Source organism: Ochotona curzoniae, unplaced genomic scaffold (genome assembly GCF_017591425.1).
Source record: "Ochotona curzoniae isolate NIBS_2020 unplaced genomic scaffold, NIBS_Ocur_1.0 scaffold_1037, whole genome shotgun sequence".
NCBI classification, from domain to species: Eukaryota; Metazoa; Chordata; class Mammalia; order Lagomorpha; family Ochotonidae; genus Ochotona; species Ochotona curzoniae.
In genome coordinates, this window is record NW_024467083.1 from 5,901,660 (window position 1) to 5,924,610 (window position 22,951).

Below are 22,951 nucleotides of genomic sequence, written 5' to 3' on the forward strand. Positions count from 1 at the left end.
GGGGGATCTCTAGGAGTACGGTCTTAAGAGGGGAGGCAGGGTCGTCTCCCTGACTTCTTCAGTTTAATTCCTGAAAAGTTGTCCAATCCTTTGTGCCACGGGAATGCAGACCGTGCGCTACAGATGGCATAACCGCGAGGAAGAACATGAATTCCTGGGGGCAATGTTGTGGCCAAGTCTGTGCCCACTGAGTGCCTTTTGCAGCCTTGACTGCTCTGCTTTCAATCCAGCTCCTTGCTAACGCTGAAGAATCATGTTGGAGGTTTTGACTTGGTGGTGGAACCACATCTAGCCATACCCTGATTATTTAGGGAGTTGGGCAAATTTTCATCTCTTATGAAGTGTGACTTTTCCAATTTTTACCTACTCTTGTTTCAAGAAAGACTTAATATTCAAACCTAGCAAACAAGGGCATCTGTCCAGAAAGATTACCCAGAGTCATATGCCCCTACTCAAATGCTGATTTCTTTAGGAAATCTAGTTTGTATTAACCCACCACCAGACTACTTTATAGCATGTGCCGCCAGTGCTGTCCACACGGTTCTCCCAGCAACAGACATAGCATATGTTTACTGCTCTTGTTCATGTTCAGGCCTTCTCATACCATTCCCAATGTTCTGCATGCCCCTTGAAGGCATGCGTCTACGTGTAGCACCTAGCAGTGTCCAGCACTCAGTAGCCGCTCAATACATCTGTTGAATGGATTAATAAATACTTATATCAATTACATGTTTAAAAATTGTTCATAATTTATTTTCAAGTCATAATGTAAATAGTTCCAAATCAGTATAATGCTGCAGGATACACCTGACTGTTGAAACAATTCAATTAAAAATATACAGCTCACACTTGATTTTTATTAAATTCAATATAAGTGAAATTAAAAATTATAAACATTTAATTGATAATGCTTTGTATTTGATTTGATTTTATAGTATACCACTACAAACACACAGGAAAAAGTATTATCCAAAACATCTTCCCTTTCTAACTATTTCTAATTCTGAAAACTATAAAAATAATGAAAACATTTTCTAAAAGTAAAGTAGATATATCCCTTCACCAACTTTGTGGGTGAAAGATAGAAACAATTTTTGATACATTAAGAAGTTACTGACTGAAAAATTAGGTTCATTAGTATAAACTGGTGAATTGAGTATGAAAAAATGAATTCTCATTAAAATAGCTTCATATTTCTATAAATGTACATTTACAGAAAGATGAATTGTTGGCCAAAATACAATAAATGTTAATTGCTTATATTCCCAGATATGAATACTGTGTAGAAAACCTAGAAAGAAAATTTTATATAAAGAAAGAATTGGGTCTTAGACCTTCTATCACAGGAAACTAAAATCCTAATTTTGTTTACTACTTGCTTCGTATGGAAAAATATGAACTACTCATGCAGTGTGGATAGATTAACTTTATTTTTCCATTTTGTACGTGCTGAACCAGATTATCTGCTGTGGGAACTAAAAAATGATTATCTATTAATTATGCTGCAAGTTCTAAAGCTAGCCTTCCTAAACAAGTTCCATACTAACTGGCACATGGTCCTCAGAATTTACACTGTGACACTTGGTCCTTCTGGTGCCTATAGCTTCTTGGATGGGAATCTGAGACAGAATTGTGATAGAACAAATTTCAAGTTACAGTAAATCCTGTTAAAGTAAGGTTCCTGTGTATTTTGGAAACATAACCCACAAGCCATAGCTTCTTTTTATGTTTACTAGATAAGCACAATTAAATAAATACTATGTTGGGTTAATGGGTTCCTATTGTCCCATAAAACTTGTTAGTTTTAGTTTTAAGTGACTATTTGGTTTTATTTATGCCTTGTTAAGTACTAAGATACTTGGAAACTATTTACTATATTCTGATCATTTGCTTAGAAAAAAAATAAGATGTGAATATAAGCTGGAAAGTCATAAGGAATCAAAAAAATCTGGTTTGAGTTCTAGGTACAGAGTAAAACACCATAACTTATTTAACAAGCCCACATGTGATCCCATCGCATATCAATGTATAATATTGCTTCTTTGTCAGAGTTTGAATGGGGAAGGGAGAGATCACAAAAAAAGTTTCTGCTGAATTAAACACTACAGTGGTTTTGCCTTTTTGTTAATAACCTTCAGATGATTTAATTTATTCTAAGTTTAGGAGAACACTAGGTATTTTTTTTTTAATCAGTGATTGTAATATTTAAGTTCCTTCACAATCTCAGGTCATTGTAGATTTAAAATATAATTTCCTTAGGACTTACACGTAATAGTGTACATTTACAAATTGGAAAGTTAATTATGTATTTAATAACATCACATACAACTAATATAAATGCTAGAAGGCTTTAACAAGCTCAAAATGTAAACACATTTTAGCAGGCAAATCAGCTGATTTTCCATTATAATTCTATTTATAAAGCTATTCAATCAACCACAAAACCTCATTGAGAAAACGGATAAATTGCATTTATTTTGAATATGAAACTGTACCTCTCTTCTGTAAGCTTAAAAAAATGAGCAAAATTAGTTTTATATAGTCCTGTGGCTTAAAAAATATGATACAAGATATTTAAAAAGAATTTTTTCAAACTATTTGGGTTACATATACAAGTTTACAGAATTAAGGAGATCTGTGGTCACAGGATTTCTTATTTGCAACTTTCTGGTTCTTAAACTAAGGAAGAAATATATACTCAATGTTCTATAGTCTCTTCTAACTCTAAAGTTTTTATTATATTGTCCTGCTAAACAATGGCTAAGATTGAGCCGAAACAGCATGGTCTACATGTACATAGGTCTACAGGTCCTGAACTGAAGTATTTTTTTATTCTTGTCTGGCTTTCTTTCTCCTAGTCAGGAATTAATGCAATACAAGTATCATACCTTTTACTCAACTGATTTTTAAATGGCAGCTCTGTGCCCCCTCTCTCCAGAGCCTATTGTGCCTTTCACATGGTAAATGCAAACAGTAATTTCAGAGTTCTGGTTTCCTTTGGTCCATTTTTGCAAATGACAGAGGATAAAATATGGCACAAGAATACAAGTTAAACCATTAAACTATAAGCAAAGACACACAAAAAATTTTAAGTTGCCATTCATATACTGAAGAATGAATTTTATTTACATTACTAGTCGATCCCAACTTCTCCAGTTACTCTGAAATAGAATTATTTTATCAATGACAGGAAAAATATTTTCTAGTATTTCATTTTTAACAACTGTAATTAAATTGCTTAATTATACTACAGAGTAAAAAGCAATGAATTATTTTGGAAATAAAAAATATGTATATACATTACCCTGATACCTAGGCCAAAATATATCTAACAACAAATTTTCCTGATTTCTATTAGTCATAAAAAATAAAGGAAAAATATATTGCAAGTATTTGCTCTATAAGCAATTTCAGTAAGGAAACAAAAGTTTAATGAGAACAATATGGCTGTTCATGTGAGTGGGCTGACGGAGGAGCAAAGCATGGCAGAGAACATACTGTCAAATATAGCTTGAAGATCTGTGTACACCTCAATTTTATCTTCAAGGAAAATACAGATTAGGGGGCTGTGCTCCCAAGTCACACTTAGGAACCTCTTCTTTTAGCTTGCAAGATGTAGCCTTTGGATTTGATGATGCCTCTGCTCTTCACGATGACAGAGTACCGCAGCAGCCACAGGGGCACCCAGTCGTGGGCTTGGATATCAGGGATGCTTTCCCGAAGAGCCTCTTGGAAGCTTGCCTCAGAAAGTAGTTCTGTGAAAAACAGACAACAAAGGTAAAGTATTAGATTGCAACCAAAGCAGTCTGATATGTAGGTGAGCACTGAAGTGCTACAGGCTGGGAGTGAGCGATGCTTGTGTGTGTACTATGAATCTGAACCAGGCAGTTCTCTGAGAAGAATCTAGAGCTGGACTCCACTCTTTTTCACTCGTAATATCTGGTGAGTGAGCCTGGACATTTGCACTATCTGAAAAGTCTCCAGGGGGAAAACATGGGAAAGTAGAAAGAATTTTTGAAAGAGTCACTCATGATCTTGTCAGAGATGACACATCATTTCCACTGCCATTTCCTTAAAACTATTTTCCACGGATCTCTGCATTTACCGTGTGTGTGTGCATTACTACACATACGTCCATATACTCTGTGTCTGTGACTATATACAAAGCCACTTCAGAAAGACCAACAAGAGAATAGTATTGAGGTGCAGTGAGGTAACTTGTCACTTGCAATGTCAGCATCTCATATTGGACGGACTGTTCAAGTCAGACCTGGATGGAATTCCTGGCGTCTGGTTAGGGCTGGCCCAGCCCTGACTGCTGTGGCCATCTGGGGAGTGACCCACGAGATGGAAGAAGTCTTTCCTCCCCTCGCCCTATCACTCTGCCATTTGAATATACAAATACCAAATCTTTAAAAAAATTACTTGAGTCATCATTGCTGCCTCCCAAGGACTGCATTAGTAGGGAGCTGGAGTCAGGAGGTGAAGGCTGGGTATCAAATACAGCTATTCCAATACAGGACATAGATACCTTAACCTCTGGGATAAAGACCCATCTATATTTGCCTTTTAATATTCTCAAAAGTTTTAAAGTACCCTCATAAACATATGTATGTATTGATCTGTTTACATGGTATATATCCAAAGGGTTTTCAGAAAAATTATGGAGGGCCTGGTGTGGTAGCCTAATGGTTGAAGTCCTCACTTTGCATGCACCAGAATCCCATATAGGCACTGGCTTGTGTCCCAGCTGCTCCACTTCCCAACCAGCTCCCTAATTGTGACTTGGAAAAGCAGTCGAAGACAGCCCAAAGCCTTGGGACTCTGCACCCGTGTGGGAGACCTGGAAGAAGTTCCTGGATCCTGGCTTCGGATTGGCATAGCACCGGCCATTGCACTCACTTGCGGAGTGAATCTTCGGACTGAAGATCTTCCTCTCTGTCTTTCATCCTCTCTGAATATCTGATTTTCCAACAAAAATAAAATAAATCTTAAAAAAAGGTCAGAATTTGGGAGGGTCTTGATGGGTCAGAACCAGAGTCTGTTAGAAAGCTATAGTAAAGACGTTGGCTCAAGACTTTAGGCTGTCCTCAACTGCTTTCCCAGGCCACAAGTAGGGAGCTGGATGGCAAGTGGGTCCACCAGGACATGAACCAGTACCCATATGGGATCCCAACGAATGCAAGGTGAGGACTTTAGCTTCTAGGCTACTGCGCTGGGTCCCAGAGAAGTCTTTTATTCACTGGTTTACTGCCCAAATGGCTATAACAATTGGAGCTGGGCCAGTTTGAAGCCAGAAGTTTACTCTGGATCTTCCACATGGGTGCAGGGTCTCAAGAACTTGGACCATCCTTTGCTGCTCCTCCATGCCATTGTCAGGGAGCTGGAGTGGAAGTGGAGCAGCCTGGACTCAATCAGTACCCATTTTGGATGCTGGCATTTCAGGCAGAGTCCTTACTTGCTAAACCACAGCATTGCTCCCTGTTTACTGTGTTTTTATTCCATTTTTTCCTCAAAAAAAATTTAAAGATTTTATTTCCATTTATTTGAAAGGCACAGTTACAGAGACAGGGAGGGCTAGAATGATAGTGACACACTGATACACACACACACACACACACACACACACACACACACACACACACACACAGAGTGAGCAAGCAAGAGGAAGGTATCTTCCATCTGCTGGTTCATTCCCCAGATGCCACAGCAGCCAGGGCTGGACCAGATGGAAGCCAGGAGTCAGAAACTTCATCCAGGTCTCCCATGTGGGTTGCTGGTGCCCAAGTACCTGAGCCATCTTCAGCTGCTCTCCCAGGCACATTAGCAGGGAGCTGGATCAAAAGCAGAGCAGCCAGAGCTGAACCTGGCGCTCACACAGGGTGTTGGCATGGCAGACGGCAGCAGTTTAACCCACTGCAGCATGGTAACTCCTAGGCAGAATGTACTGCAGCTGTGCACAAAGTGGGAAACTAAGTCCTTTTTGGTATGTTCTTATATGTCAGGCGTTTGACAATTGATTGTCTTTTTAATTTTAGTTTTAAACTAAACAGATACACGATATGTTTGTTAATATACAGAAGACTAAGTAACTTAGATTTTAGAACACGCACAGCAATTCTCAGATTTTTCACTAAAGTGACTTACTTTTTTTTAAACAAAACTTATTTATTTGAAATGTAGGATAAGACAGAGACAGAAGGATCTTCCTTCTGCTGGTCCACTGCCCAAGTGCCTGCAGCTGGGCTGGGTCAGAGTGGAGCCCAGAGTCAGAAAATCCATCTGTCCCTCCATGTACCTGAGACTCAGGCCACGGTCTGCTGCCTCCCAGGGTGTGAATTAGCAGGAAGTTGGATGTGGTATTGAGGTGGGACTTGCTCCTAGGGGACATGGAAGGTGGGCATCCTGACCCACTGTGCCATAGCCCACTCCTAAAAGGACTTTCTCAAAGAATGTTGTTTACTTGTTAGCTGAAATCTCTACTATAGCAAGGAAACAAAAGTCCTTGTAGTGTAGTTGTATCTAGTTCTGGTATCACTAAAATGGACACAGGTAAGAAAGTAGCTTTTAAATTGGAATACTGCGCTAGCAATGCTTCAAATCAGGAGACAGCCGTCTAGAGAAGAGGCTTCAGATGCATCCAAACCCAGGCCCTGTGCCAACGGTTACCCTAGCTAGTTTCCTCAACTTGGAGGCTCTAGTTCCTCATCAAGAAAGTGCTGTGTTTCAGCTGCTGCAGGGATTAAAGATACTCTCTTGAATTATGTAGGATGATGTCTGGCATTCAATGAACTGTAACTGTTAACATTCTTCTCCTGTTACTCCAATGAAGCAGGGAAAAGCAATGGGGCGGGGCAGACGGCCAACACATAGGATCTTTATAAGTTATCCATAGGTACAAAAGTGAACAAATTGCATCTACCCACTGAACATGTGATCATGTTAGACATGGAAGTAAAAGCTAGATGTTTTTTCTTCAAGGAGTATTTATAAACAGTTATTTGATAGTTATTAAATTAGAATTTCTATTAAAAAATTAGGTTTAAAACTTTCACAGGATATTTCTCACTTCTAACTTAGTGAATATCTTTGCATGTTAATATTATCTTCTAGCGTTTTTCTAGTTATCTTGTGAAATGTTAAGAGGCAGATAAGCCATTCTCAGTAGCAATACTTTGAATTAACATTAACTACATGTCCTGACAGTAATGATTAACAAAATATATAATCAATTATTTCACCAGGAGTCAGCATTGTGGCATAGCAGGTAAAATCACCATCTATGACTCTGGGATTCCACATGGGTGTTTATTCGAGACCCGGCTGCTCCACTTCTAAAGCAGTGGAAGATGGCCCTGCTGCTTGGGCATGCGCACACGTGTGGGGTATCTAAAAGAAGCTCCTGGGTCCTCCCTTCCGCCTAGTCCAGACTAGCTGTTGGCAGCCATCTATGGAGTCAATCAGCAGATGGAAGATTTTCTGTCTCATCCTCTGTGTAACTCTTAACTAAATCTTTAAGCAAAGTCCATCTTCAGATGTTCGTTATGTTTCAAATTTAATTATATCTGCTTTTTTCAGGTTTTTATTCTTTGTAATTAAGTAGCTCTCTGATCCAATCTTGGCCATGCTAGACAATCTATTTATTACTATTTAGGGTGTCCTGTAAAGCTCAGCAGACCCCTTCATCTTTTCCTCTTCTTGGGCAGAAGTAAAAATAAAGGCTTACACTTTGAACTAACCATTATGAATAATCCAGGACAGCAACACTGTCCATTCATCACTATAAAGCACACTTTGATTTCAACAAGCAGCTTTCTATAAAGTCCATGGTCCAACGCTACAAATGAAAGCAGCCATCTCACCTTTAGGGTCGTTATGAGTCAGCAGCTGTATATCAAACTGCTTTGCAAATGCAGTCAGATCAGGAGGCATCACACAGCAGGAGGCAAGGTTAACCTGGTTACTATTTGGTTTTACCTAGAAGTGAAAGTGAAATAATTTTTTTTTTACCGTGTTAAGCAATAGAGAAAGTAAGGGAAAAAAGAGAGAAAGAAGGAATAACACTTTCTTTAGGGTTTTCTTATCTGAAAAAATGAAAAGGATGTGGTCAAAGATGAAGCATAAGGAAATATTATTATGCTTTTAAAACTGCATGTATGAAATGCATGAAATCTGTTCCCTTAATATACAAAATAAAAAAGAAAGCTAAATAAGAGACTAATAAGTTACTTCTCTAATAATTATGTGGGATGCTAGGCCAGAGAGTGGAGGTGATTAGATTTCTCAAAAAGATTTATTTGTTTGAAAAGCAAAGTGAGAGACAGAAATGGAGAGACAGAGAAAAAAAGATCTCTAATTTGTTGGTTTATTCTGCAAATGGCAGCAACACTGGGCACTGAATCAAGCTGAAGCCAGGAGCCAGGGATTGCATTTGGGTCTCCAACATGGATGATAGGGACTTCAGTAACTGAACCCTTAAGCACTACTTCCCAGGTGTAACCTGAACCTACGCTTTGATATGGGACGCAGATGTCCCAAGCAGGCAGGGTGAAGTGTTGCACCAGCTGCTGGTCCCGGTTTATGACACCCACTCCTTATCAAGCTGTATGGACATACAGTCTTGTACACCTTTAAATAACAGAAAAAGTACTGGTTATAAACCATATTTCCTTGCTTAGGAAATTATAGCCAGGGCTTAATAATGGCTAAATAGAATAGTATTTTCAAGCTGGTGTTGTGGCATTGTAGTCTAAGGTTCTTCCTTTGGTGCTGGCAACCCACATGAGCTCTGTTCCAAGTCCCAGCTGCTCCAATTCCCATCCAGTTCTCTGCTTATGGACTGGGAAAGCAGCGGAGGATGGGGGCCCTTGCATCCATGTGGGAGACCTGGAGAAGGCTTCTGGCTCCTGATACAGATTAGCTCAACTCTGGCCATTGTGACAGAAATCTCTTTCTCTCTGTCTTCTCTAATTCTGCCTTTCAAATAAAAAATAAATCTTTTTAAAAATGTAGTATTTTCAATATGTCAGTAAAACTGAGGGAAATAGCCTTAATTCATTTGGCTCTGCAAGTTTCAATACATTTTCTAGTGTATTTGCCACTCATTTTAAATAGGACCAATATTTAGCTCAGTTAGATGTACTATTTAAAAAAACCCAATGCACCCGTTAAAACCCACACAGGAAGCAGTCAGCATCAGTGAGTGGCCGCTGTGTGTAGGCCGAGGTTCTGCAGCATGCAGCTGAGACTGAATCCTGAAGACTCCCCCTCCCCGGGGGCTGCTCAGGGTGTACCCTACCTGTGCCCACTGATACAGTTGCTCCAACTGTGTTCTGTCCAGATCAGAGGTCCCTATGGCAACAATCTTTTTGCTTCGCACTAAGCTTTCTAATTCCTCCCAGTAAGGCTGTAAGTGTTCCAAGGAAAGATTCACTCCATCTTCAATAGGCGGGGAAGCAATGATCACAGAATCCAGCTGGGCAACTCCAAGGACGGAACAGGCTGACGACAGAGAGATGACAAAGGAGAGAACTGTTACCTGGCAAAAATAAATACTTCCAACATCCACAAAGCAACCCCCTGACTTTTGTCCATGTCATTTGCTAGCTTTCTATTACTAGACTTCATTATTTACCTTTCACTTAGAACATCCTCATCTTTCAATAAATGCCAATTACCTGTTCATCCACTTCTCTGGATGTCAGGCGAGTGGAGCTTTTTCTGAGAAGCAGGCTTCCTTCTTGTCTACTGGACCCCATGATCTTTTGGTAACCTCCTTATCTCCACAGCCATTGTCTTTCTCACTTTGTTGGGTTTTATATATGTATATGTGTGTGTATATATATATTTTAACTTGAAAAGTAGATTTACAGAAAGAGAAGGAGAGACAGAGAGATATCACCCATGTTCTAGTTCACTCCCTAAATGGCTGTAACAGCTACAGCTGGGCTGGTCCAATGCCAGGAGCCAGGACCTTCTTCCAGGTCTCCCACATGAATGAGGGCACCCAAGGACCTGGGCTATCTGCTGGTTTTCCAGGCATATTAGCAAGAAGTTGGATAATAAGTGGAGCAGATGGAAACTGAACTGGTATCCATATTGGATGCAGGCACTGCAGCTAGAGGTTTTATGCACTAAGCCACAGCACTGGTCCTTGTCTGTCCTGCTTGCTCACTAGTATCTCATATGAGTGATCACAAGATTTCCAACCCAATATTTATTCTATAGTTGGTAGTTATGGCCAAGAATAAACTTAAGATCATGAAAAACTAATTTACAGCTTTAATCTATAAAGAGAATTAGAGGGGAACAGAAACAGAGTGAAAACAAGACAGAGAGGGAGAGAGACATGAATCTTCCATCAGATCTTCCGTCCACTGGTTCACTCCCCAAATGGCCCCAACAGCCAGGGTTGGATCAGGCCAAAGCTAAGAATCAGAAATTCCATTTGGGTCTCCCACATTGGTAGTAGGGGCCCAAGCACTCGGACCATCAACTGCTGCCTTCCGAGGGGCACTGGGTCCAGCAGGAAGCTGCATCACAAGAGCAGCCACTGGACTACAGCTAGCAATGTGACATGGCATACTAGCAAGGCAAGCTGAGCCACAACTCCTATGCCGCAAGGCTCATATCATTCTAGAATTTCTATAAAAATTTAAGAGCTTGTTTTAAACAATTATCATTCATTCCAACTTCTTGAAGAACCAATGAGTTAAATCTTTACCATATATATAAATAATGGAAAAATGCTTTAAGGGAAAACTTTGGTCACTGTATTACCTGAATAATCCAAAGAAGTGCTGAAAATGGAAAGATAGAAAGTGTTTGTTTATTCTGTGGTAGTTGTTTTGGTACCTCAGCTATAATACTAAAAGGACTGAGAATGTGATTAAGTATTAAGAGCACAGGGACTGCAGTTAAAGTTACTGCCTGCAACGCTGCTATTCAATATGGGCACAGAATAATGTCTTTTAGCTTCTCCACTTTAAATTCAGTCTGCTGCTAATGGCCTAGGAAAGCAGTGAAAGATGTTTCAAGTACTTGGGCCCCCTCAACCCACATGGGAGCCCATTAGTTCCTGGCTTTAGCCTGGACTTGCTCTGGCTATTTTGGCCATTTATGGAGTGAACCAGCAAATGGAAGATCTCCTTCACTCCCTCTTTCCTTCTCTCTGTAACTCTGACTTTAAATAAATGTAAGTCTTTAAAAAATAAGAATATGTTAAGTGTTACGAATGAAACAATTTAAGAAATGTCAAGAATATAATAAATATAAGAATACAATTATATGGTAGTAGATAGTTAACCTTTATTATATCTTTTATATTCCTTTTATGTATCAAAATATGATGATACAGGACTCATAGTTACATAGCTGCTTTAAGAAATTAAAATCAGTTCATTTTTTTTTCACTTGGATCTGAATACAACTCATAATTAGTACACCTACACTAATTTAAACTCCACTATTAAGAAAAAGTTAAATCTTTGCTTACCCATGTCAATTGCATTTCTGGTTGATGATGAAGAGTTTGCTTCAACAATGAACAGTTTTGCTTGGATAACAAAGGAAAAGGATTACTCCATTTCAGAATACATTTACTATATAGTATTAACACTGTTAGGATAATAGGATAACAGATAATTCTGAGAGAAATTTTTATTCCTTGTGTAATAATTTTATAGCTTTCATTAAGACATAAAATATATTTCTATTATAATTCTGAAATTATTTGCTAGTTAAATATTTGTTAAAACAAAAAACCCAATTATTAATTTTCTACTTATTAGAAGATAGGGCAAATAAATATAGGAGCTTCAATCACAATAAACTTTGGTGGACTACACAGTGATTCAGCATTCTATGTTTTTCTCCAACAACATAAAATCTACACAGATTAAATAGACTGCTGTGATGAGGACAATCATACTTTCCCAAGGCAAATGCTTCCATTTTCAGACATTACCCTCCAACTCTTGATCATATAAAGTGAGTGTAACAGTTTTCTAATTTTTTATCCTCATGTAATAATTTTAAAAACATATTTCTGCATAGTAGTTTGCTGTCTGAAAATCCTTGATAGAAGTCATGTGTTTACTCTAGAAATAAGGAAAATCTATCAAAGATCAAAAAGAATTGCCATTCCCATCACCCAAGGGAAAACTTCTGTTTATTTTTGGTTGTAATGTATAATTTTATAAGAAAATTGTTCTGTAATTCTGTACAGGACATATTAAAGGATATAAATGCTCACTGAACATCCCAATAATGGTTCCAGTTTTCTTCATCAGACAAATGTTAAAGCAAACTTCTCTTGTTGGACGTTACAGTGAATCATTCCCCAAAGGCGAGTAAGCAAAAACTGGATTGTGAGTCAAAGGATGTAACCTGCTTGTGAGTTTTGTTCTATTCACTTTCTGTTTTATAAAAGATGTGTATGGTCTACCACTGCCAGCCATTAAGATCTGCTCTCCTAATAGCAGAGGACACCAACAGGTTGAATATCCCTGAACTGAAAGGCAAAACCACTACAAACTTTAAGCTGTAAAACTGTTTAAGAGTTGACACAATGCTTAGCAAGTTTCAGATTTTGAAGTATTTTGTATCTTTAGATTAGAAGGTGCTCAATTGGTAGTCTATGCAAGTATCAAAAATCTGAAACACTATGAGATCTGAAACACCTCTGAGCCCAAACACTTCAGGTAAGAGATATTCAACCTATCTTTAAACATGCATGTGTGTGTGTATATACACATATGCAGTTTGTATGTAAATATACATAAACACATACATAAACATGCACAGAATCTATGTCCTGGTGAATTATAATCAATAAATCGAATACTGTTTTTATTTCTTTCTCAATCCAAATAGCAATGTGAATTTAATAGAAAGTAATGGTTTCTGGCATTTGGGTTTCTGGCAACCACAAAGGGACTGTGTGACAATCAAGTGACTTACTGCCAGCAAATATCCAGGGACCAACAGACCTACCTTGCAAAATTGTTCTAAGAATTATAATAAGAAATCTAGTTATAAAGTGACAACTAGGGTGCCTGGTATAAAGTAAGACTTAATAAAGGGTAGCAATTACTATCATAATCAAACGACAAGCCTATCTTACCCTATACGTCCATCTTGGTAACAATAATAAATTAGTTAGCCACCACAATAACCACACGATAGCAAATAACAGACACCTAGTACTTCATGGCCACAACGTGCTGAGTGTTGCTTTTGTTATTTCATCCAATTTACAAAGAATCATGTAAAATTGATGCACCCCCATTTTGCAGATGAAGAAACTGGGGCCAGTGCAAGATTGGTGCAGTCAATACTACACTGTACATTCAGGAACTTCAATCAGCTGAGCTCAAGCTTCCAATGAACACACTGTGCTGTAAGTGGGCCAGACCTTTCCCTTTCCCTTTTGCATTCCTTGAGTCCTATACAGGTTCTAGAATATGGGAATCCCTCATGGCATCTGTCTCAAATGTGTAACATGCACACTCAATTCCCACAGGTCACTTGTAGCCCAGATGTTCCACTCTGCAGGCTCACCAAGGAGGGCAGGCTTATCTCTGCCTTGGGCAGACACTGCACCTAAGCCCCTGTCTTGTCCCTTCCATTGCCTTCACTTTAGGGGCATAGGTTACATAAGCATGACACTAGAATTTCATGAAGAACATCAGATTGAAGTTCTATTCTGACTCTATGGAGGGAGCCAGCACTGGCTTCCTGTATTTCCCTATTAGACCTGACATTACAACAAAGTCATGTTCCAAAGCTCACTCTCATATGTGTGACAACTTCTATCATTTCACTGTATAGCAAGAATAATGTGTAAAGACCAGACTTTACCAGAAACTTTCATTTCTTCTCTTTCATCGGGGTTTATCTTCTCTAGTGCATGAGACACAGTACATTCCAACACATCTGGAAACTCCTACAACATATATTTGTAAACAGATAAAAATCAGTGTTTCTGATGACAAAATCGTTTTTTATTCATCTGCCCTCTAGGGGCAGAGAACTCATGCAACAACAGGATTCTTTACCTGAGGTCTGTCTGGGCTTCACAAGGCTCTAAAGGGGCCAGGGCAGTGGTGTATCACATTAACTTCAACCTGTGGTGCTGGCTTCCCACATGGGCACAGGTTTGAGTTCCAGCTACTTATTTCCCAATGCATCTCCCTGCTATAACCTAAGAAAACAGCAGAGCATGGCCCAAAGCAATGGACCCCTGCACCCACGTTGAAGGCCTGGTAAAAGCTCCTGATTTTCAGCCTTGCTTGCAACTTCAAATCAGCTCTGACCCCCTATGACCATTTAGGGAGTCAAATAGCGGATGGAAGGTTTCTGTCTTCCCCTCCCATCTTTGTAACTCTTTCAAGTAAAATGAGTAAATCTTTAAAAATAAAAATCAAGATAAAAGGCTATGTGCGTCAATTTTCTGGGACAGAAGTATCATGTTTGATGTTACTCAGAAGGTTGCCTGTCTGAAAAAGAGGATATACAAAATAAGCAGGAGAAGGGTATGTAAGTATAGCAAGTAACTTTTTTTTTGAAAGGTAGTGTGTGAGAGATTTTTCCATTCACTGGTTCACTCCCCAAATATCCAACAGTAGGGGCTGCACCAGGACTTAAGCTAAGAGCCAAGAAGTCCATCTGGGCCTCTCCCATGTGGTGGCAGGGACCCAAGTTAATCGAGCCATCACCCCTGCCTCCCAGGGTGTGCTGCTGGCACAGAGTTAGACCTGTATGACACGTAGGAGTCCCTAGCAGTGGCTTAACCTGCTGCGTCAGCTTTTGATTTTTTGAATTTTCCCATGATTCTTTAGGACACTTCTTTGTCTAGCATGTCTCAAAGAGATTTAATAAGCATTTACGCTAAGTATGCACACACAGAAGAGCCACTTCAGAAAAACTGATTAATCAGTGTCGCAAAGTACAAACTTGCAGTGTGCCACGGGAACAAGTATTTCCAGGACTTAACCTCTTCCATACTTTTGAAGTAGTCTGTGTACGTGGGGGGGTGTCACCTGTGCACAGTGCTTGAGCTGCTCCTTGGGACACATTCCCTATCAGAGTGCCTAGATTCATGTCTCAGCTCTGTTCCCAACTCCAGCTTCCTGCCACCATGCAGCATGGGTGACAGCAGGTGACAGTTCAAGTTGCTGGGTCCCTTCCACTCATTTGGGAAATGCAGACTGGGCTCCCAGGTCCCAGCCCAGCCTGGCCTAGTCTTGGCTTTTGTAGGCAGCTGAGGATTAAACCACTGGAGATCTGTGTGTCTACTTTTCAATAAGTTAAAAAAAAAATCAGAAAAACAGAGGCAAGACTTTGGCTGAACTAAATTATGGAAAAGTATTTTGTATACCAACATGATAATAATTATACCCTGACATTTCATGACAAAGTTCTTTACTGTTTCTTCAGAAATTGACATTTAAAGTTATCTCTAATTTCATTATATTACTGGGGTGATATTCTCTCAAAGCAATCTACCAGGTAAAACTCTTTGCATAACCATTTTTCTCCCAGATCACACAGAACCTGCAATGAAACCTTGATGGGGACGAGACTGGTGGAAATTAGTTCTTTTTCCTTCTCTTTTTTTAAGCTATAAATTATCATTAGTATTCTTAGGGTCACTTAATATTTCTTTTTTTTTTCTTTAAATATTCATTTTATTTTTATTTCAAAGGCAGATTTACAGAGTGAAGGAGAGAGAGAAAGATCTTCCATACACTGGCTAACTTCCCAAGTGGCCACAAGGGCTGGACCCGATCCGAAGCCAGGAGCCAGGAGTTTCTTCTGGGTCTCCCCCAAAAGTACAGTGTTCTGTGGGCTTGGGCCAATCTCCACTGCTTTCCCAGGCCATAAGCAGGGAGCTGGATCAAAAGCAGAAAAGCTGGGATATGAACCAGAGGTGCCCATATAGGATCCCAGAGCTTACAAGGAGAGGATTAGGCAAATGCCCACTGCAATGGGCCTTTCACTTCCACTCTAACCTGCGTCTGTGTTCACATTCACTTACCCTGATCGAATCTGGACTGATTTGGGAACTCCATTCATTCAAGGTCTTCTGGATACAATCTCGAAGCTGCAAAAGGGTTGCATTTTGAAACTTAATCACACTGCAATAAGAATACAATAGCGTAATAAAGAATCAAGTAAAAAAAAAAGATATTAACACACAGCCCATCTGCATTCTACTAGGTTTTTAGCTTCTTTAGCATAGATATAAAATCACATTCTTATGCTACTAATTCTTAAACATTCTTAACCTAAAGCAGTAGTCTAGTTATTTTCCCACTGAGTCTATGCTAAAGAAAATTTAAGTTAGCTTTTGAAATGCAAAGGCATTCATAAAGAAACAATAATTTTTCCCAGGAGGTAGTTTATAAACAGCAGGGACTTGGACTGAAAGCCAGACAGCCTGACCAGAATTCACACAAACCACTCTGCTGCATTCTCCAAAGACAAATGAGAGTAAATGTGGCCAGAGGAATTCTAACGCCACACTTGCCAGTGTATTCAGTGAGAAACTCCTAAGATCACTCCTATTCCTGCTGAATCACCCTCCACGGGAAGTCAGAACTTCTGTTTATTTGTGTGTGTGTTTAAGATTAATTAATATATTTTGATAATCAGAGTTACAGAGAAAGAGAGGAAGAGATAGAGATCCTCTCTCTGCTGGTTCACTTTCCAGGTGGCAGTAACAGCACTAGGAACTTCATCCAGCTCTCTGAGTGGGAGGGGCCTGAACACTTGGGCCAGCTTGCCCTGCTTTAGCAGGGAGCAGGTTCAGAAGTGGGCAGCCGGGATCTGACCTGAATCAGTGCCTATATGAGCTACCTGGGTCACAGGTGGTGCTTTACCCTCTACACTGTGACACCGTTCTTCAGAACCACGGGTATTTACAAGCATCCCAACTAACTGGTCCGTTCTGAGATCTGAGAGCCACCAGTCGTTCTCCCAGGGGCCAAGAGGACCAAGGACAGTTCCTAGGTCATTTCCTAGCACTTCAAACATTTCTAATCTGTCTTCAACATGTTCTTACATCAATAAACTTCTTTTACACTAACTAAACAGAGTGTTGCAAACTCAAAGTGTTTACTTATCTCTAGATTTCTTATGTCTATGAAAGTCAGGATTTTTTTTTGACTGTGGTCCAAAGACAAAAACACACTCACTCACTCATTGATGATCTACACATGCATAATGGGAACAAAACAATCACAGAAAGATGCAGGTTGAGCCTCCTTAATCTAAACAACTGAAACCAGAAATGTTCTGGAGTCCAGGACTTTGGAGCACTGACAAGAACACTCAGAAAAAGTTGCAGAATTTAGGGTGTTTGGGAATTTTTGCATTAGAGATGCTGATTCAGTAAAGTCTATGCAAATACTCCAAAATTCAAAGACTTTTCAATCTGAAATATTTCTGGTACCACACTCACCTCATGCCAGGCACTCCAATGATTTCTGTTTTTATTAATCAGGAAAAATACAATGTCCCACCTCTTATTCAACTAGTGAGTCACAATCACTAAATGGTCAATGCCAGCAATCTGAAATCGCTGCTTCGCAGATACAAAGGTCACAGTGCTTTGCGTTACGCGGGCAATCAATGAAAAGGGAAATGAGTAACTAGAAGCCAGCCCCCAAACTGCCAAAGTGCTTTCCTAATAACAACAACAGAGATGAAACTTTTGAACTCACAATCTCAGAACTATGATTGCTTCTGATCAAAGCTGATGCAGGAATTCTACTGCCTCTCTCTCAGAGCAGCTAATGACAAGGGGCATCTGACTTACTAACTTAAAGGCACAGAGTCACCTATTCACAGCTTAAGAGTGGTAATCCATAATAACTTAGATGCTACCCGCAATAACCTGTTAAATCAAGTTACAACACTAATCCTTCTGTCGTGTGTTTATAATCAAATTTAAGGAAGTACATGAAAATGAGCTGGTGATATTTACAGACTGAATTGTAAGTCAAATTCTTTTAAAAATTTATAGGAGTTGAGGTAGCAGTACTGAGGGCTCATCAGTTCCATCAAGAATGCTTGCACTCAAATGATCACATTTCCAGAGGAAAAATTCTTAATAATTTTCCCACAATTTTCATCTGGCTTTCCTGATTCAATTTTACAATTCACAAAGATTATTATGTCTTTAGAATATGTACCTTTTGGGCCCGGCAGCGTGGCCTAGCAGCTAACGTCCTCGCCTTGAACTCCTGGGATCCCATATGGGCGCCGGTTCTAATCCCAGCAGCTCCACTTCCCATCCAGCTCCCTGCCTGTGGCCTGGGAAAGCAGTCGAGGATGGCCCAAGGCTTTGGGACCCTGCACCCGCGTGGGATACCCGGAGGAAGTTCCTGGCTCCTGGACTCAGGTCAGCATAGCATCTGCTGTTGTGCTCACTTGGGGAGTGAATCATTGGACGGAAGATCTTCCTCTCTGTATATCTGACTTTCCAATAAAATAAAATAAATCTTTAAAAAAAAAAGAATATGTACCTTTTTCCTGAAATTATTTATTTAATTAGCTTTGAGTTCCACAAAGTATCAATCACGACAAATCACATGTAAGTCAATGTCATAATTGTGTGAGAAATCCATTGACTGTATCACAAACATCATGGTTTTTAGTCTTAAAATTCACATGCTGTCTGGACCAGACTAATATGCAATGCATACTGGCACGTGCACGCCCCACCCAGGCTGGGGCGGTCTTGTGGGAGCTACTGGGGGTCGCCCCAACTAGGCTGCAGTTCCTGCTGGTGTGTGTAAGGGTGATGTCTGTGGCAGGCTAAATTGGGCTAGGCCACAGCACCCATCAGTTTGCACAGAACTGACTAGGCTGGGCACAGAACTGACTAGGCAACGACAATCACAAGTGTGTCTGATGTGGGTGATGGACTGAACTGGACAGTGTACTACCTGGCACATGCAAAGGTCAGGTCTGGGGTCATCTCAGGTGAAGTTTCTTGGGAGATTGCTTGACTGGACCACTGGGTTCAAGCCCCCAGCACAGGGAAGATAATAGGATTTATGGTGTGATCTTGGACCACGTGCACGTGTTAAAACTGGGCCTCCTTCTTTGCTGATGCCTATGCAGTACAAGGCATGCCCAGGTACATAAGGGGGATATGATGGCCAGCTCATTTAGGCCTGCAGAGGACACTGAGTGACACGTCAGAAGATGGAGAACAGAACAATCTCCTTACTGAGTTTTGGCAGCAAGTGTCTGGATGAGTGGATGCAGTGGAGTGGATTCTGTCAGCCTATGGTCCTTGAAAGGATTTTCTCAACCTTGGAGCAATGAAACCAACTAGTGTCTCAGAACTATAAAAGTCACTAAGCAATACCCTTGCAACATTCATCTCCACATTGGGGTTTTTAAGAGGACAACAGGTGGACAGCCCCATCCCTGGGTTCTGAAGTAGTCTGCCAGCTGGGAGGCAGGCCCCTTATCTTCTTTTGCCCACCCCGTACAGGAGAAAAGGGAAGAAAACGAACATTGGAAGCATCTGTCCCATCCACCTTCTGCCATATCTTGGACCTCCCCACCTTACTCAGTGGTCCTCATGGGCCTGCGTTCTTTTCAACTATGTAAACAACTTCAAAAATAAAATAAAATGAAAAAAAACCACATGTTACCAAAATGGCTGACTAAACATTAACCTTGTCCTGGGTCTTGTGCGTGCTCGTGCTCTCTCTTTCTCTCTCACACACACACACCACAGTTAAATATCTTCATAATTAAATGAAGTAGCAGTTCTGGAGTTATGTAAGAATTAAACACATACCACATGATTCACCTAGTTAAACATCCTTACAAGGAGGAATTGGGCAAAACAATAATGGTCTGTTTAAAAAAAGATTTTGATTACATAAACTTCCAATGACACACAAATACTGGGCAGAAGGTACAGAATCAAAAATCACCATTAGAGAGTTTTTGAGAAATAACTCTTTACCCAATTTGTAAATGTTCTCAATAATGAGATTTCCCCTTCTCCCCCTACCCCAGTATGTCCAGTCTCTTCCATGAAATTGCTGACTCAAGTGACACATCTGGTTATTACAAAGTTCCTCTCTCCACAGAAACGAAACATGCCTCTTCCATCTAACCAAGCTATCACCACTTTCTTCCTGTGTGCTGCCCTTCCTCCAAGTTTTCCTGTTTCCTAGTTTTAGTTTAGTCTATTCCAACACAGCACTCCAACTGAAATACTTCAAGCCAAAATCAGTCATTTGAACCATGTTTTACAAACTGTGCATTAAGAAATTGTTTTTTAAAAAACTGGATGGAAAAAAATCAGAATACAATGTATAATGAGCAATTGTATCCACTACACTTTTGTTTCAGATATATTCATATATTCATACATGAAGGGGTTTCAAATGTTCATGGAAAACGTTTTATATATATAACTCCACATAGATGTCAAATCATTTCTGCTCCAAAATAAATCTGATTCCAGTTTCCACAAACTTTCTGAAGTACTCTCACACAACTACAGATAAATAATTAAGAATGAGGTTGCAAGAACACAGTGCATTTCTTACTGTGTGTGTGGTCAAGAAAAGCACCATTTGAGCATATGTTACAATGGTGTAAGAGAAAATTTCACCTGATATTATCACTACACATTCAGAATCACCATCAGTGCAAGAAGAAATGGAGGGGTCTTTGTCCCAAACCCAGAAACACTTCTTTTGGGGAGAAATGGTCAATTGGGGGTGGTTTAAGCAAAAATATGTAGAAACAGCTGGATCGTGAACAAGGAACGTGGTTTGGGTTCTCAGTCCTATTAAAAGGAAAAGGCAAGATTTCTGCTCTCCTGAAAGCTGCTGATCCCTGACACCAGCCCAGGACACAGTCCCAGGAGCCCGGGAAGCACCCTGCCACTCAGCTGACAGCGGAAGAGGACAAAGTTCAGGACTGTTTTTTTTTTTCTTTTAATCAAGATTTGTTTTCTTTCTGACCCGGTCAGGTGACAGGAAGAGAAATGTCTGGGTGGTGAGAGTGTTCATAAATGATCTCTTAATTCTCAAGGAAGCTAGCTGACAAAGGTCTCATGCCCAACTTTGAAAGTCAAGTACATGGCCGCGGAGATGGTGACTTCTGCAAAGCCACGAAGCTCCTCTACGTTAAGGTTGGCTTTATTCAAGTTTTCCTTTTTAAAATTTTAATTGTCGCACAAAAAGTGTACATATTCAAGGGGTATTTTCTGGAAAAAAAACATACTAAAATTGTCCCAACCAACCAGTATGCTGCAGCAATTAACTCTGCAGCCAATAGATGATGATCCGCTCTGGCACCGAGAGACAACAAACATGTAACCAGTGACCCATTGTAGATCAGCGTCTGCCAGCTACGACTAACGACTCAAGCAAATAAAACCGATTAATGCCTAGCCAAGACAAAACAAAAAACAAAAAACAAAAAAAAACTTACTCCAAAAACCCCGTTTGAATGTCTAGTCATCTGCCTCACAGAATTGGAGAAACTAACGTTATCATCCTAAAAGTGAAGTGTACTAGGAAGAGAACTTCACTCATCCAAGGCTGGTCTCTGAAACAGTCTCGCACCTGGACAAGGTGCGGGGGAAGGGAGCGAGAAACCAGAAGAGACCGAGCGATGCACAGGCCCCTTTCTGACCCCTGCCCAGGGAGAGGCATCCAGTAACGTCGGTGACTTTTGCTGCTGGTTGTGAACACCGACCGAGGCGTCGCTCGCCGAGCGGCTGCACCTGCTAAGTTTTCGGGGCGCCGTGGCCTCAGCAGCGAGCAGCCGCTGGGATCCCAACTCCGCGCCTCCCCAGCCTCAGCCCAGGTGCGCACCACCCCGGGCGCCCGAGCTCCGCCACCTGCGCTCCCCAGCAGCCGCTCCCCGTCTCCCTCCGACCCCGCGGCCTGCCCCGCGTCTGCGCTCACCTCCTCGCTGTGCGTGGACGGGCACTTCTTCCGCAGTCGGCCCCAGTTCAGCAGATTCCCCGTCTGCAGGTGCAGGGTGCGGGCGCGCGCCAGGAGCGCCCCGGCCGCGCGGCTGTCCGTGCCCATGGCAGCGGTCGCCCGAGAGGGGCCCAAGCGGCGACGGGGGCCGCGGGAAGGAGGGTGGGTGGGCGGGCGGCGAAGGCGGCCGCCTCGCAGGACGCGGTGCCCGAGGCCCGAAAGGAGAGCGCGAGGCTGCCAACCCTCCCCGCGCGGCTGGAACCTGCTCTGGGGCCGAGCGAGGCCGGGCGGCGGGCGGAGCGGCGACCCGGGCAGGAGGCGTTGCTGGCTGCGGCCGCCGCTCGACAGTGACTCTCGACTGAGGGAAGCTGTTTCCTGGAAGACAATGACTAAGCAGAAATCGTGGCCGCGAAAGTGCTTCGTAACCGTTACTCGTCCCGCGGCGGGGCAGGGGCGGGGCGCGACCGGGCTGCGGGGCGCCGGCCCCGCGGGTGACTGGCCGTCGGCCTGCGGCGGGCGTGGCGCCGGCCGGGCGGGCGGGCGGGCGGTGCTGGCGGCGGCGCGCACGCCACGGCGCCCCCTGCCGGGCGGAGCCTCGGCCTCTCGCGGCGCCACAGACGCCGGCCCGCTCGCTGGCAGCCAATGGCCGCCTCGCCGCGGCCTCCGTCACCGGCCTCTCCGGCGGGGCGGCCGCGGGGTCCACCGAGGCTCGCCAAGCGCGGCTGCTTTGGCTTTCCAGAAGCAGGTGTTAAGGCGCTGGGCCCTCCCCCTGCACCCCAACTTCTCTTTCCTTGCTGCTTGCAGGGACCTTCCCTCAAACTGACGCTCCATCAAGGTCTGTGGGTTCGACCCTCTCTGCCGGCTTAATGTTTGTCCTTGAGGAGCTGAAGATTTCCTTCCATAGACAACGCCTGACATAAGACATTAGGTAGTGACGTAGGCTTTCTTACGGCATTCAGTTTCCGGACGGGTTCGCC

The 22,951-nt window shown here is 41.8% G+C and overlaps 1 protein-coding gene across 2 annotated transcripts; it reads right to left on the reverse strand.

Moving 5' to 3' along the window:
• Positions 1 to 728: 728 nt before the first annotated feature.
• GCLM (glutamate-cysteine ligase modifier subunit) lies at positions 729 to 22,293 on the reverse strand. 2 transcript variants are annotated; one of them, XM_040998399.1, is made up of 7 exons: positions 21,957 to 22,293; positions 16,040 to 16,105; positions 13,861 to 13,945; positions 11,495 to 11,554; positions 9,299 to 9,501; positions 7,863 to 7,977; positions 729 to 3,755 (listed from the first exon to the last, which is right to left on the reverse strand). In XM_040998399.1, the coding sequence occupies exons 1-7, from the start codon at positions 22,080 to 22,082 to the stop codon at positions 3,586 to 3,588; spliced, it is 825 nt and encodes a 274-aa protein (XP_040854333.1). In that variant the 5' UTR covers positions 22,083 to 22,293; the 3' UTR covers positions 729 to 3,585. The 2 variants fall into 2 exon arrangements, with proteins under 2 accessions (XP_040854333.1, XP_040854334.1); XM_040998400.1 differs by lacking the exon at positions 16,040 to 16,105 and having other exon boundaries at positions 21,957 to 22,292.
• Between the last annotated feature and the right edge of the window lie 658 nt (positions 22,294 to 22,951).